Source organism: Condylura cristata, unplaced genomic scaffold (assembly GCF_000260355.1).
Source record: "Condylura cristata isolate star-nosed mole 26May11 unplaced genomic scaffold, ConCri1.0 scaffold00005, whole genome shotgun sequence".
Classification (NCBI taxonomy): domain Eukaryota; kingdom Metazoa; phylum Chordata; class Mammalia; order Eulipotyphla; family Talpidae; genus Condylura; species Condylura cristata.
In genome coordinates this window covers 42,046,840-42,062,215 of record NW_004567106.1, presented here as the reverse complement: position 1 = coordinate 42,062,215, position 15,376 = coordinate 42,046,840, and the positions used below count along the sequence as shown (strand labels likewise).

General features: G+C 38.3%; 1 protein-coding gene and 1 long non-coding RNA gene across 2 annotated transcripts in view; one reads left to right on the top strand and one right to left on the bottom strand.

The window, feature by feature from the left end:
- Positions 1-11,017: 11,017 nt before the first annotated feature.
- LOC105853229 lies at positions 11,018-13,347 on the bottom strand. Its single transcript, XR_001145071.1, has 3 exons — positions 13,196-13,347; positions 12,329-12,383; positions 11,018-11,090 (listed from the first exon to the last, which is right to left on the bottom strand). It is a non-coding gene; the product is annotated as an uncharacterized LOC105853229 (long non-coding RNA).
- Positions 13,348-13,992: 645 nt separating this feature from the next.
- The window catches only part of PTPN12 (protein tyrosine phosphatase, non-receptor type 12), an 81,007-nt gene continuing 79,623 nt past the window's right edge, over positions 13,993-15,376 (top strand). The window contains exon 1 of the mRNA XM_004676901.2: positions 13,993-14,340. Within this exon, the coding sequence (XP_004676958.1) occupies positions 14,242-14,340 (99 nt within the window). The 5' untranslated portion in view covers positions 13,993-14,241. The remainder of the gene's footprint in view (positions 14,341-15,376) is intronic.

Here is a 15,376-nt window from a genome sequence, read left to right as displayed (position 1 = left end):
AGGGTAATAATTTTTTTTTTGGGTAATAATTTTTATATGAAAAAAAAACAGGAGTGTAGGGAAAGCCTCCCTAAGAAGGTAGCTTTGAAACACAGCTGAGAAGAAAGACACACATAGCTACTCCAAGGAACAGCATTCCAGCAAAGGAAAACAAAAGATACAGAGGTGGGTATATGACTGGAACAGCCATGGAACAGCCAGTGGGGTCAGTGAGCTAGAGCAAAGGATCAAGGTGAATAATAAATAGTAGATTCACTCAGACAGGTTCCCTAGGGCATGAAAGGGGAAGGAGGAGAATATGGAGTACAGAGATTCTCTAATCAAACAAGCCCATTGCTCTCTTTTTATAGCAAATATTTTATATTCTTCCCTAACTATCCTGAAATTAAATGGAAGTTAAGTATATACATACTTAACTTCAAAGGAACCAGTAAGATGCTGGATGTGACATAAATGAGACATAAAATGGTATCCTTCAATATATGTAAATGTTCATATATGAACACTGAAAATAAACAATGAAATGTTGAAATCTTTATACTGAATCACCGTAATGTGACAGTTATAAATGCAGATTGATCGAGTTGTTTTCTCTCAGAAACTCAGATACCATAAAATGTGATGTTGATGCTGTCTCTGGCATGATTTTCCAAAATGGCAAACCTCTGGTAAAATTCTGAAAAGAATTCTCTTCAATCTTCTTTCAATTTATATGATAGTTTTATTTTTGAAAACCAAGAGTATATGAAAATAATGCCCCCCAAAATCTATATTTACATGTAAATGGATTTATATATAAATAGGCTCAGTTTATTATAAACAGGCTTTTCACCCTTAAGAGTATCCAAAAGGGCATTCAAAAGTCATTCAATGGCATGTGAGGGAAATTTTTGTGGTGATATAAATACCTTGATTGATGTGGTAGTTTCATTGGTGCATATATTTGTTAAAATTCACACAGTACATTTACAGTGGGTGGATTTTTTTTTTATAAATTATACCTTAAAATTTTAAAAATGTATGCAAGATAAGAGACAATGCTTAATAGGGAGGGAACTTATAGAATGGACTAGTAGCTTAGGTCTCCACACTGTCAATGCCACTCCATCATGGTACAGCTCAAAATACTCGTCACAAATTTCTAAAACACACCCTCGTGAGCAATTGCAATGCCACATCTAAAAGGGATGTGAAACTACAGGAGGGTTTTGAGCAGAGCAGTGATGTGATCTGACATGCTTTAAAAGGATTGTTCTGACCTGAGGGACAAAGGCAGGCAAGAGCTGATGCAGAATCCAGCTAAAAGACTATCATAAAAGGCAAGTGAGAGATGACAGTGGCGTGGCCAAGGACAGCAGCAAAGTGGTAATCATGAGATGTATCATTGAAGACCTTCATCAGTTTCAAACAGAATCCCAAAGGGCATGTAGGAAATAGAAAGAACTGGAAAATGTCAATTATATTAGAAAAAATAAGAGAAATAATTTTCGATATTTTCAACAATACTCACACACTACCACTTCATTACTCACTGCAATTTAAAAAACATTTAAAGATTCTGTCATTTTATATCTAAATAGAAGCTAGCATTATTTTCTGATGAAATGAGATTCAACATATAGGTTTTAAAAAAAAAAACTTTACTTTAGAAAAAGAAACTTTACTTCAGAAAAGTATATTTATTTCTTGCTTAAGTAAAATATTTTCTCTTAGCCATTTCTTTGAAAATTTAGATCTTGCAATAATACCTTAGGCTCACTGTAATGGACATTAGTTTGTCATTTGAGAGTTTCCCTAAGTGCAGAAATCCTAGAGCTTATGTTGGATTTGTTTTAAGACTAGCACCTACTAAGATAAAATTTTTAGGCTCTGATATCACAAATAACTTCTTCAGATTTGTCTTATTTGCTTACAATTGAAGGATTGTTAATTGAGGACATTAATAGACCCCACATAAACTAAAGTTTGTATTTAATGTTCAAACATTTCCCTTTAAAATGCCCCCCCCAAAGTATACATCAATGAAGTGATGTTCTCTTTTTTAAGATTTTTATTTATGCATACAAATGAGGTACAAGCCAGAGGTGTAAGGGCTGTGAAAGGATTTACCAGAGACTGAATGGGGAGCAGATTAGGTAGATCAAGAAGTGCAGCAAGGTCAGGAGAGGTCTGCAGTGCCATGTGGAACACCTGGGAGGTGGGGATCGAATTTGCACTGAGGTAGCTACAGCTAGCTTGCAGTGTTTTGTAAGGTTTTCTTCAAAGTAAGTGGGAGAGGAAATGGAAAGGAGTTAGATGAAACAAAATTGACCCCATGTTGATAAATATGAAAGTTAATTGATAAGTAATGGAGAGTCATTTTACTATTTATAGCTTTATGTCAATTTTAAAATGTCTACAATAAAAATTTGGAGGGAAAAAAAACTGATCCAAAATCTTAAGATTCTTCTGTATCTGTTGAATAACTGCTATGTGCCAGACATTTACTAAGAGCTTAGAAGAGATTTATTAGCTATAAGCATAAGATCTCTACATGAAGATGTTTACATCTCAGATATATAAACAAACAATAATAAAACCGTGGATAGCCTAGAATATTGGATTAATCATATAATGTGCTCCAGGAGCAAAGAAATGGTAAATGAGTCTGCCTGGTGAAATCATAGAATCTCCCACTAGGATTGATGTTCAGATTGGCTCTGAAGATTAAATAGGCCTTTCTGGAACTAAAGAGGTGCAGGGGGTCTACAAAGAGAAGGCATTGTAAATGGGGAAATGAGAAGTATAGAGAAAAGTGAAGAAATTAAAAGGTATGGGAAAGCAAGTAATATTTGTATTTTTATTACCTGAAACAGTGCCCAGCAACATATGGGGTGCTCAAAATTAACCTACTGAATACATCAACTATTTGAAAGAAGAAGAGGAGAAAAATAGCAGAAAGCAATATTTTAAAATCCAAGGAAGGAAACAACCTATAGAATGGGGGAAAAAATAAGTGCAATTCATATATTTAATAGGAGTCTAATATCCAGAACATATATAAAGAATTTTTATAACTCAACAACAAAAATATAAAGACTCCAATGAATGACTTGAATGGGTATTTCTCTAAAGAAAATATAGAACTGGCCTATAAGCAAACAAAAAGACATTAATATCATTAGTCATTTGGAAAATGCAAATCAAAACCACAGTGAGGTACCACTTCACACCCACATTTGTGGCCAATTTTTTTTTAATTAAAAAAGGAAAACCCTCAGTGTTGTAAGGATGTGAAGAAATTGGAATCCTGTGCATTTTGTGAGAACACAAAATGATGCAGTCACTATGGAAGATAGTTGCGGGGGTAGGGGGCATCCTAAAAAAACTTAACATAGAATTACCATATAAACTAGAGCTGTTGTTTCTGGGTATATAGCCAAAATAACTGAAAATAAATAGTTAAACAAGTATATATAGAACTTACATGTCTCTGGATGAAGATGGGTTCACAAGGTTAAATAGATCATTTCTATTATTGTATATATATATATATACACACAAGTTCAGTGTAGCATGATTCACATGAGCTAAAAGGTGAAAACAGCTCAAATCTCTATCATGGATAAAAAGAGATAATAAAATATGGTATGTCTATATCTATCTATATATAAACGGAATATTTTTCAGTCTTAGGAAGAAAAGTCCTGTCACATGTTGCAACATAGATTAATCTTGAAGATATTATGCTAGTGGAGCAGGTCAGTCACAAAAAGATAATGCAGTACAATTTACTTTGTATCTGGTATCTAAACTAATTAAATGTATAGTAACAGAAAGTAGAATGGTGCTTGTCAGGGGCAATCAGCCAGGAAAAAGAGTTGTTTAATGAGTAAATATATTTTTGTTTCATAAGATGAAAAAGTTCTGAAGATAAGTTTTACAACAAGTTCATATACTTAACACTAGTGCACTGGATAATTTAAAAAATGACTAAATTTCATGTTATGCATTTTTTTTTATCCCATGGTTTTAAAAGATACTACTCAATATAACACTGAACAATGGAACAATAAAAATTCAAGATATTTATGGACCAAGAAAGGAATTATAAAGACATTTTGATTGTATAATCTTTTGTACTTAAACTCTGCAAATATGGCAAATATTAAATAAAATATAAGCAAATATAGCAAATATTGAGATTTCAAACACACCAAGAAAAAGTTACATGATGTAAAAGAAGAGAGACAGAAGAGGTCATGCATTATATGATTCCATTTATATGAAATAATCAGAATAGAAAACTCCTAGAAACACAGCACAGATTGGTAGAATTGCTTATGGATAAGATATTTGATTTACTTTTTCCAGGAATGAAAATGTTTCAGAATTAGGTAGAGGTGATAGCTAGATAGCATGGTGCTGTACTAAATGTCAATGAACTCTTTGCTCAAAAATGTTTAATTTTATGTTATGTCAGTTTCACCTCAATTTAAAAATAAAAATGAGAATGAGAGAATTTCAAGAGGAATTTATTAAAAAGGGTCAAATGCTGCAAAAAAGTCAATTGTATATAAATTAAGAGGTCATTAGATCTGGCTAGTAGGGCCTTTTAGGAGAAATGTGCCATGTTGTGGGTCACAAACAATGGGTTTGTGCAGTAGTCTATGGAAATCTTGAGCTCTTCATACTATAGGGAGTCAGAAGAGAAGGAAAAGAGGACATAGAGGAGACAGGAAGAAATTCTAGCCTCAGAAAGAATTAAGTAGCTTACATACAAGCATAGAAGCTTATGATTTCTATATTTTATTTAGAAAGAGGAGAGAGACTGAATGAGTTGAAACTTGGTAATGCCTATAATTTCTAAGCATGAGGAAGTAAGGTGTATGGCTTGAGGAGTCATGAGAGTTTATCAAAAATAAGTAAAAGGGCTGTCCAGGCAGCTTTGAGGGCTTTAGCGGACATCATAAATCTATCAGTCTCTCTCTTTCTCTCTCTCTCTCTCTCTCACACACACACACACACACACACACACACAACCACAATTACAAATTCTATTAAAAGTATTGTATAATTAATATTGTCTTACAAATTGCTCATCTGTATGACACATGACAGCAGATACGTGACATCTTTATGAACATATTTTTTAAAGTTTTTATGTGATACCTAGAAAAAGAGAAGTCAGGTAATTGGAAAAAGAAAGCAAAGTGAAATCTAGTGAAGAAACATTAAATATCAGATAGTCAACTAGGAAAAGAAAGTGAAAGTTTCTAGGAAACAAGTTACTGGTGAAGAGAGAGATAATCAAATTCTTCACAAGAATTTTGAAATAATAAAAATATTTAAAAATTGGTAAGAAGGTAGATAGATAATAATTGCCTTATTAAAATAATATAACTCTTAATTTTGATACCAAAAAAATAAAAACCTTAAAGTTTAAAAAAGCTATTTTTAAAGTATACTTTTAAAAAGTAACTGCTGGGTACAAAAATCAATGCACAAAAATCAGCTGCATTTTTATATGCAAAACTTTTTTTAAAACTTATTTACAATTGCACTAAAAAGAATGAAATACCTGGAAGTAAACTTAAAGAAGGAGGTAAAAAATACATATACCGAAAATGTTAAGATACTGCTGAAGGAAATTAAAAAAAAAACAACAACAAAGAAATGGAAAGATCCTGTATTCATGGATTGAAAATAAAAACACTGTTAGTGTGGACATGTTATATAGTGCATTTACAGGTTCATGACAACACCTACCAAAATTCCAATGATTTTCAGGAAACAGGTCAAAAAATTCTAAAATGAGTATGGAACCATAAAAGCCACGGATAGATAAAACAAGATAATGAGAAAAATGGAGGCATCGCATTCCTTGAGCAAACTGTATCAGAGAGTAATCAAAACAGTACTGTATTGGGACAAAAACAGAAACAAAAACCAATGGTACAGTATAGAAAGCCCAGAAACAAACCTACACAAATATGTACGATTAATTTGACAAAGGATCCATGATCACACAGTGGAGAAAAGAAAGCCTCTAAGAAATGGTGCAGGGGAGCTTAGCTACACCCAAAGGAAAAAAGAAAAAGAAAGAAACTAGATCTTTACTTAATGCCACACACAGAAATTAATTCCAAATAGATTAAAGATTTGCACATAAGACCTGAAAACAAAAAATACTTAAAGAAAATATAAGTGACACATTCTTGGACATTAGCCACAGAGATATATTTGGGGATACAACCTGTATGGCAAGGGAAACAAAGGCAAAAATAAACAGATAGCATTACAAATATTAAAAAGTTTTTAAAACTCAAAAAGAAACCACAAACCATAAGGCAAAAGCAATAAGGCAACCTATGAACTGGCAAAGATATGTGTACATCACACATCTGATGAATGGCTAATTTCCAAAATACATAAATAACTCCTACAACTCAACGATAAATAACTCAATTCAAAAATGGGCATAAGAAAGACTTAAAGAGATACGTTTCCAAAGAATACATTCAGATGGCCTACAGACACATGAAAAAATGTTCAACATCACTTCTAATAAGGGAAATGTATATCATGACCACAATGAGATTATCACCTCACTGGATGAAAATGGTGCATCTTAAAAAGAATGGAATAAACATATGCTAGCTCATACACAGTTGATGGGAATGTAAATTAAATTGATACAGCCTCTATAGAAAACCATGTGGAGATACCTTAACAAAATAAAAGTGAAAACATATTATACAGCAATACCATGCTATTTTACACAAAGAATATGAAAATTGATACAAAACGATCTATGCACACCGTGTTTACAGCAACATTATTCACAATAGCCAAGGGCAGAAACCAACCTAAGGTTCCAAAGAGAAAACTGAGTGAAGAAATTGTGGAGTATATATTCAATGGAATACTACTCAACTGTTAAAAAAAAAATAAAAGTATGTTGTGGGGGACAAAATGGATGCATCTTGAGGTGATTATGCTAAGTGAAACAAGTCATGAGAATAAAAGACAGATACTGAATGCAATACACTGGTTGTCAAAGAGGAAGGGCAGAATGAGAAGGCTCATTTAGGGGGAGGGGACAGTATATCAGCATAGGAATTTTGGTGGAGGATGAGTGAAGCATGTGATACATGGCAGTGTGAAAATGTACCCCCAAAAAATATAATTATGTAAATTACTGACAAATTAATAAAATTTAAGAAAAATATAAATAAGAACTAGAAGAGCATATTAAAAGGAAATTTATAGATAATTAAAAAATCATAAAAGCCAAGAAAAGTAAGTTCAGTGACATATTAAATCCATACACACTGTTGTACAACATTTACCACTACCCATCTCCAATACTTTTTTCATTCCAAGGAACACAACTGATGTAGTCATAAAATGATAAAAAACACAAAGCACAAAGTCTGCCTTCTTAGCCATTTTTAAATATATAGTTCAGCAATGTTAAGTATATTTGCATTGTTGTGAATCAGATCTCCAAAACTTCCCCATCTTGCAAATCGAAATGCTATACCCACTAACAAACTCTCCTTTTCTGCTGCCCTGCAGGCCCTGGTACTCATAATTCTATTTTCTGTTTCTGACTTCTAATACTTCAGATACTACATTTAAGTGGAATCGCAATTTATTTTTTATCTCTCAATAAAAGGATTTCTGACTTGTTTTGGTTATAGTTTTTATTGATTGTTTGATCTGAGCTCAATCAATATAGTAGAGGGATTTTTTATGACGTATTATTTCACAGCCCTTGCTAATAATCCAGTTCTGAATACAGCACGTAATTGCCATTAAGTTGAAGGATCACTAATTACATGCTTAGGTACTACTTGACTTTGAAGTTATTTATAAAATTTTAATTTTTCTCTGAATATGAAATGAAACAGCATAAAAAATGAGATGGAAAAGTTAGAGAAGAGGGTGGATTTAATTACTACATTCTCCTGCAGTTAGCATTTATTATTATACTAGTTAGCTTTTGTTGTGTAACATTTTGAAGTTTTCATTCAGTGGAGAGTCACCTGAGTTTTGGTTCCAGTTCTGTATGATCTTGGGCAAATCATTTAATTTCTCCAAGTTTAGGGATTATTATCCCCACTGGTATTCTAAAGCATACACAAAGATAGGGATAGTAATACCTGGCCCATCTACTTTAGGGTACAGTAATTAGAATAAATGGTGTATTATGTGAAAAGCTCTAAAATATGGTGATGCAGAATTATATACTAGGTCTAAAGCATCTTATTCTTTCTAAATGTCTCTCCATTTTTGTCTTTTTTTCAAAAAATCTTATGCTCTTCTAAACTAAAAAACTACGCTCCTTTCCCCCCTAGTTCCTTGTCTATTAGAAGACATGTTTCAACAATAAACACAAATTAAAAAATGTTTAACAGCTTTTTTGCTTTGACTAGGTCTAGGAATGAGGGAGTAAGGGATACCAGGAGTGAACTAGAAAAGAATTTCCCTCCCTTCTGTCTTATTCACTCTCCAGTAATTTCTTAGCTATGAATCCATTAATTTGAGAGTAGACTGGGCTGAGGGATGTAGGATGAAATGAGAGCTTATTTTTAGAAGTGCTACTTTAGGAGAATCTCAGGAATGGTTGCATCTTCATCTGAAGTTTTACTTAAATTACAACAGGTATAAAAGTGTTGTGACTCAGTGGTTTATGCAACAAGCTGGAAACTCAGGACCTGTGGGTTCTGGCCATGCGTCTGACATTTGTTTTTACAAGTGAACTAGTCATGTTCACTCCTATGTTTTATTTAGTTTTCATCTATTAGTGAGAACAGTAATTCCAAACCTGTTAAAAAAAGAGAGAAACAGGGCTATATAATGCTATGAAATGCATAACAAAGGTAGCTCTTAAGAGAGAAAAGCTGTAAATACTCTTTCTCTACAGATTTAAAGCATTATTTTAAAGCATTACTTTAACCTAGATAGGGGGAAAGGGATACTGTGAATATGAAACCAGGCAGCTAATCCCGAAACTTCTTTTGGATTATTTTTTTTAAACTTTCCCGTAAGTATTAAGAGCAGAAGAGAGTTTTAAAAATGGTATCTGGCTTTCTTCTCATTCATCATGTATTACCCAGAGAGAAGGTAGTGAACAGGAAAAGAGCCTAAAAAAGATATATGAGGTTAAAAAAAAAAAAAGAGTAAAAGGTACAAAAATCATTAATTCTATCTTTAACCCATTCTTATTTTGTGATGAACAGTAAACTAATTCTGAAACACAGAAAGCACACTGAGATACTACAGGACAGCTTCCCTCTGTGGAAACTTAGGCTTAATGAAGCTAAATTATTTGCTTGAGTAAGAAATAGAGCAGGTTTTTGAGAGCCCATGTTTTTTTTTATCATTTCCTCAGTCTGTTTCAAGTACAGCACATTTTATTTATGGAACAAAAGTCAACAAATCTATCCAAAAGGCTATGGAAAAGTCATAAATTGCTCCGGGGCTCTTCTTCAGCAATCCCATGGTCGCATGGGTTAAAGCCTGACTTCTCTAAATCTCTCTGCATGTGGGCTTAATGATCCTTTCTTGCTTTTCTTTATATTTTCTACTGTTTCATGAGAACTCAGTGTGCCAAATCCCTAGTTCTACCCTATGACATTCAGTTTCTGTCCTTGCCATTTAATGACTTTTTCCCTCTAGGTTCCTAGGTTCAGATTCCTAACAGTGAGAACTGATTGGTCCAGATGTTTCTACACCAGGCCATGGGTCACTGGCCAGACTACATGGATTGGTTAACTTGGGTCAAGTGCCCAGACCCTTGGGTGTGGCTGAGGACAGGCAAAACAGTCAGGTTCCTCAAGAATTGGGTATAGGTAGGGAAGCATTCTGAAACCTACCCTGTCACGTGCTATTTTTCAGTTTCTCAAACAAGATTTGCTTCCCCTTTTTTTTTTAAAACTGTCTGCTATTCTCCCTACCACCTAGAATGAAAGTTACTGCTATTCTTCCTTCCACCTAGAATGAAAGTTAAGAAGTTTTTTATTAAATATATTTATTGGAAAAGTAATACTTGAACATGTAAAATAGTTAAGTATTTTACCATAAAAAGTATACACACTGGAAGTTGTTTGTTAAAAATTCTCAAGGCCCTGAAAATAATAATAATGATGAACAGCTATATACCAGGGACATTTTATGGGGATGGAGTGGGGAATGGGATCAAAAACAGTGGGGGGAAGGACATGCACTGGACTATGGTGATGGCACATAGTTGATTCAGTGATGGGAAGCCCACGGGATTACAACTGAAATGGGAAAAGGCACAAAACGATGTAAAAATAAACTATTATATTATTTTTTAAAAATGTTAAAAAAAATTCTCAAGGTCCTAAAGGCAATAACAGCTAAGTTTTTGAAGCATCCTCCAGAAAATCTGTTATGTTCAAGCATTTTATCCACATTCTAATTTTTCATAAATGGAAGAATGCCATAAACATAATGTCTGGCCACCTTCTTCCATTTAATAAATAGAGCATGGGGCCTATTTTATATCAACATATAACTTTTTTCATTTTTTAATGGAATTATAGATTGATATATGTATATGATATTGTTGCTTAATACTTTCTGATACACAGGTGCATTGTTCCTAAGTAAGACAGTAATAAGAAAATATGTTTGTACCTGGCTATAAATACATCTGTACATTTTCTATCATAGCATGCATGATGTTCCTATTTTATCTCTCACCATCTATGTGTGAAAGTGTCCAACTGACTATATCCTGACCTCTTCCAATGTGGAGACTTCAGTCATTTTTTTTTTTTAAAGATTTATTTATTTATTCATATAGAACTGGGGTACAGGCCAGAGATGCAGAGGGTGAGAGGATTCACCAGAGACAGAGTGGGGAGCAGAACAGGCAGATCAACGAAGTACACTGCTGAGGGGAGCAGTGGGCGGGTCAGGAGAGGTCTGCCATACTATGTGGTCTCCTCCGGGGCAGGCGGGCATCGAACTCATGCGGAAGTGGCTTTAGCTTCTCAGTGCAGTGCTTTAACCCGCTGCACCACCGGGGAGGGCCGAGACTTCAGTCATTTTTAATTCTACCTTTTTTTCTTGCCCTGTAAATCAGTTAGTCACCTAATTCTATGAGTTCCTTCAGATTCCTCTCCATCTATACCTTATAATTGTAATACGAGCTTTGTGTCAGTTTTTGATGCTTCATATACTGGCTTCCAGTATTTCTCATTTCTTATTTCCATTAACCAACTTTCATTCCATAAAGTACAAGATTAATTTTTCCTAATTGTGATGCTATACTCAAAAACACGTTTGGTGGCTCCTACACCAACAATAGATAGCTCAAATCCTTACCCAGGCCTTCTTATGCACTCCAGTGCAACTCCAGTCTACTCAGAATCTTTGACACATATACAAAAGTTCTGCTCCAAACTTTTGATTTGTCACTTTCATGCTTTCAACTTCATGCTCATTTCCCCTGTCTAGGAATTGTTCCTCCTGTTTAAACTTAATTTTATTTCTACTCAATGGTCCATCTTGACCATCTCATATTCTGACAATTTGGTTCAATTTTTTCTTCTCAAAATGGTACCATGCATTCATTTTCTGTATTACTTTTTGACAATTACTAACTTAACTAAAACTTTTTTTCTGTCTTCTGAACTAAGCTATCCTTATACATATTTGTATATTCTTCACACACACGTATACACAATCCTTTTAAATTTGTGGTATGCTCAAAAAAATCTGTAGATTGAAACATGACCTGAAAACTAAATATTATAAAGAAGAAAGCACTGCTAAACCTTTCCAAAACAGCTGAAATCTGTAACATCAGATGCCAAAGGTAGCTAAGAACTCAAAAATTCAAGAGTTGCAAGAAAGAAAAAGAAGTTCATCAATAAAAGACTAAAGAAAAAGATCACTGTCACAAAACTAGTCAAAATGGGATCAATAGTTCAAACAAGCAACATTTCCCACCAGATTATCACTAGACTATTAAACAATTTGTCTAGTACATAGCCTTTGTTAATTGCCATCTGGTTTGGATATTCTTAGACATATCAAAAGTCCATTCCTTGGACTACAGTCTAATTTCACTCCCAGGTATGAGAAAAAAGTGGTCTCTTCAGTGAGTTATATTGGCAGGTTATCAAGTTCAGAATTTAACCCTTTCACACATGCAATGAACTTGAATCTAAGTATCTGGTTCATGTAAAATATTCCAGACCTGTGTTTCAAACAAGCTATTGGAAATTAAGCTATTGGAAATTAAGGTATTCCTCCAAATGAATTTTTAAAATGCTAAATAATAGTTTATCTTTTTACATGCACATACCTGTATATAAATGCAAAGAAGAGCCTTGTGAAGGTCACATCTGAAGTGCCTATTTCTGAGGAGAGGATTGGATTGGTATACATTAGTCGTATTAAATAGAGATATTGTTAAAGAGTAAATAACATGTATTTTGTTAATAATGTTATTTTATTTGAAGAGTTTATCATTAAATCCCATGGTTCTTGCAAATATTCATTCAGAAGGGTGCCTACTGCTGATACTTCTGTCTAAACCACATTCCCTGACCAACCTGATCTGTAAATGAATATTGTGCATGGGTAAAAGTGACCAAAATAAGTCCACTGATCAAATCCTTCACTTCTATCATTTTATCACAAGCCTACATTCCTCAGTGAGAGACAATACGATGTTATAATGACTTAAAGGTTTTAATTTCTAGTTTTGGCTTTACTAAGAAAATGCTGGGGCAAATTACACTTTGTAAAATTAGTGAGTTCGTCCATCCTATGATAGAATGTCTTTTTCATTCATCTCTTAAGTGTTGCCAAGATAACAAGAAAAATTCCTTCCCAGGACCTCCCTGATGGCACAAGGGGGATTAAGTCTCAGCACAAAGAAGCCAGCAGCACCCACTGAGACAGAGTTAATCCCCAGCCGGGGAGATAACCCTCGCCAGTCTCACCACTGCTCCCGTCAGCAGTGTATTTCAGTCGATCTGCTTGTTCTAATCCCAACTCTGTCTCCGGTGAACCCTTAGCCCCCTGCACCTCTGGTCTACATCCCAGTTCTTGAATGCCTAAACAAATAAATCTTAAAAAAAAAATTCTTTCTCATCCACCAAATACTAAATTCCCTCCCCCAACCCCTAACGCTTATGTATTAGGGCGCACTCAGGAGCTCACTTGCCAGGGTTTAGACGGGTTCGCAAAAAGCAAATGTCCTTTCACTCAAGAAGCATTTCGTTTTCTTGGTCGTAGTCATTCTCAGACACGTCAAGGTCTAATTGCCGTCAACACTCAATGAGCCATGAGTAAGACGAAGACACACTTGCTGTGACAGTGGAGAAGCCGCTACTACAGTTCCCAGCATGCCTCTCTCCCCAACAGCCCTCTCCCGCCCCCGCTCCTGGACTCCAGCCGGCCGGGACTTGTAGTACCAGCCCACGACTAGGGACGGCGCGGAAGCTCTTTCCCTCCCTAGCAGGGAGGTCCTAGTAAGCAGGGTGCCTTCAAGTTTCAACTGAAGTCCTACGGCGCGTTTCTTCAGCTCAGAGCCCAATTCCCTCCTCCCTCTGCCCTCAGCCCGACACGCTGCCCACCGCGGACCACGCCCCGGAAATGGAGTCAAGTAGCCTAGTCTGTGGCCGAATCGCCTTCTAGCCACTGACGGTGGGGCTGGGCCCCGCGGATCGGGCCATGGGGGCGTGGCCCGGGGGCGTGACGAGCGGGGGCGGATCGGCGCGGCGTAACTTTTAGGGCGGAGCCACAGCTCGGGGCCGCGCGTCTGGGTGGCGGCAGGGGCGCGCCCGTGGGGAGAGGCGGCCCCAGGCTGCTGGTGGAAAGGGGGGGCTAGGAGGAACCGGGAAGGGGGGGCAGGGCTAGCAGAGAGCCTTGTTCCTGAGGCGGTGGCTGCGTCTCTGACCGTAGAGAGGGCGGGGAAGGAGGATGGGGCAAGCTGAGGGCTGGGGCTGGGGTTGGCGTTAGCCGCAGCGGCTCGCCTCGTACGGTAGAACGGCGGCTGCCCCTGGAAGTTGGAGTGTCGGGAGCGGGTCGGGTGCTGTCGCGGCCGCCGCCTTGAGCGGTGGGGAGGAGCCGGGAGCCGCGGGGTTGGCGGGGGTCGGGAGGGAGGGGACGGGCTGGGTGAGCGAGCTGGGGAAGACGGAGCGGGCTCTGCGCCGGGCAGGCGGGCGGCGGCGGGGGGGCCAGCGACCGCAGCCTGGGGGACGCGGGAGGATGGAGCAAGTGGAAATCCTGAGGAAATTCATCCAGAGGGTCCAGGCCATGAAGAGTCCTGATCACAATGGGGAGGACAACTTCGCCCGGGACTTCATGGTGAGTCCCTCCACTCGCTGTCGCCTCCTCTCGTCGCACCGGAGCCCACAGCCGCCAGGCTCGGTCGGCCCCGGCCGCCAGCGCTTTGTGTGCGGCGGTGAGCCGAGGGGCGGAGGGGCGCACCCCAGCCTGGAGGCCAGTGGTCTCGGAGGCCGGCAGTCTCGGAGGCCGGTGGGAGCTGAGACCGCCTCCGCCCCCCGGCCTCCTTTCGCCTCCTCCGGCGTTCGCGGCCCCCTCTGCGGGCGCTCGGGACGCCCTGGGAGCGGCTGTGCGCCGAGCCCGCACCCAGCACCGCCGCCCGTGACCACCTATTGTTTCTTGGGCCCGGAGCTGGAGGCATGTGAAGTGCAGGCCGGAGGGGGCTCGTGTCTCCTCACATCTCCATCCCTTCTGGGAGGGTCGAGGCAGGATGTCTACCCCGGGAAGAGAGCGAATCGCGGCTGACAACGGGAGTGCCAAGGTTGGCATTAACTCGTGGGGTCCCTTAGCTCTGGCTGGTCGCAGAAGTGGACAGGGTAGGACGTCTGCAGTTTCTAGCTTCGAAATTATTCCCAGTCTTTGGGAAAGGATTCCCCCTGAGGAATCTTGTGGTTTGCCAAATTACCATTTCCCTCCGACCTGTCTCTTCTCTTCTGAGACCTAGGTTTGATGTGGTGTTGGGGTCAACGTGACTTCAGGTTGGGTTGGGGGGGGCTTCAGTGAGAGTATGTGTGGAGGGGGTGGTGATCAAGAACGGAACCTCTTTAGGACTCCCTAGGGAATATTGCCGAAGGCGGAGGGGATGTGACTATCACTTCCTATCCGGGGTGGGGGTGGGGAACATGGGAACAATAGTCGTGGTGGGGCGGAGGCGATGATATGGGCCGAAGCCCTGAACTAGGAGATAACCTTCCAGGCCTCCCCACCCCCCCTTCCGCCCTCTGCCTGTGCAGGCTGACTGGAGAGGAGGTTAAAAGTCTTGTTCGGAAAATTGCTCTAGATACATTATTATGTGAGAGGGTCAGGTCCGAAGGCGTGGGACCAGAAGTCGACTTCC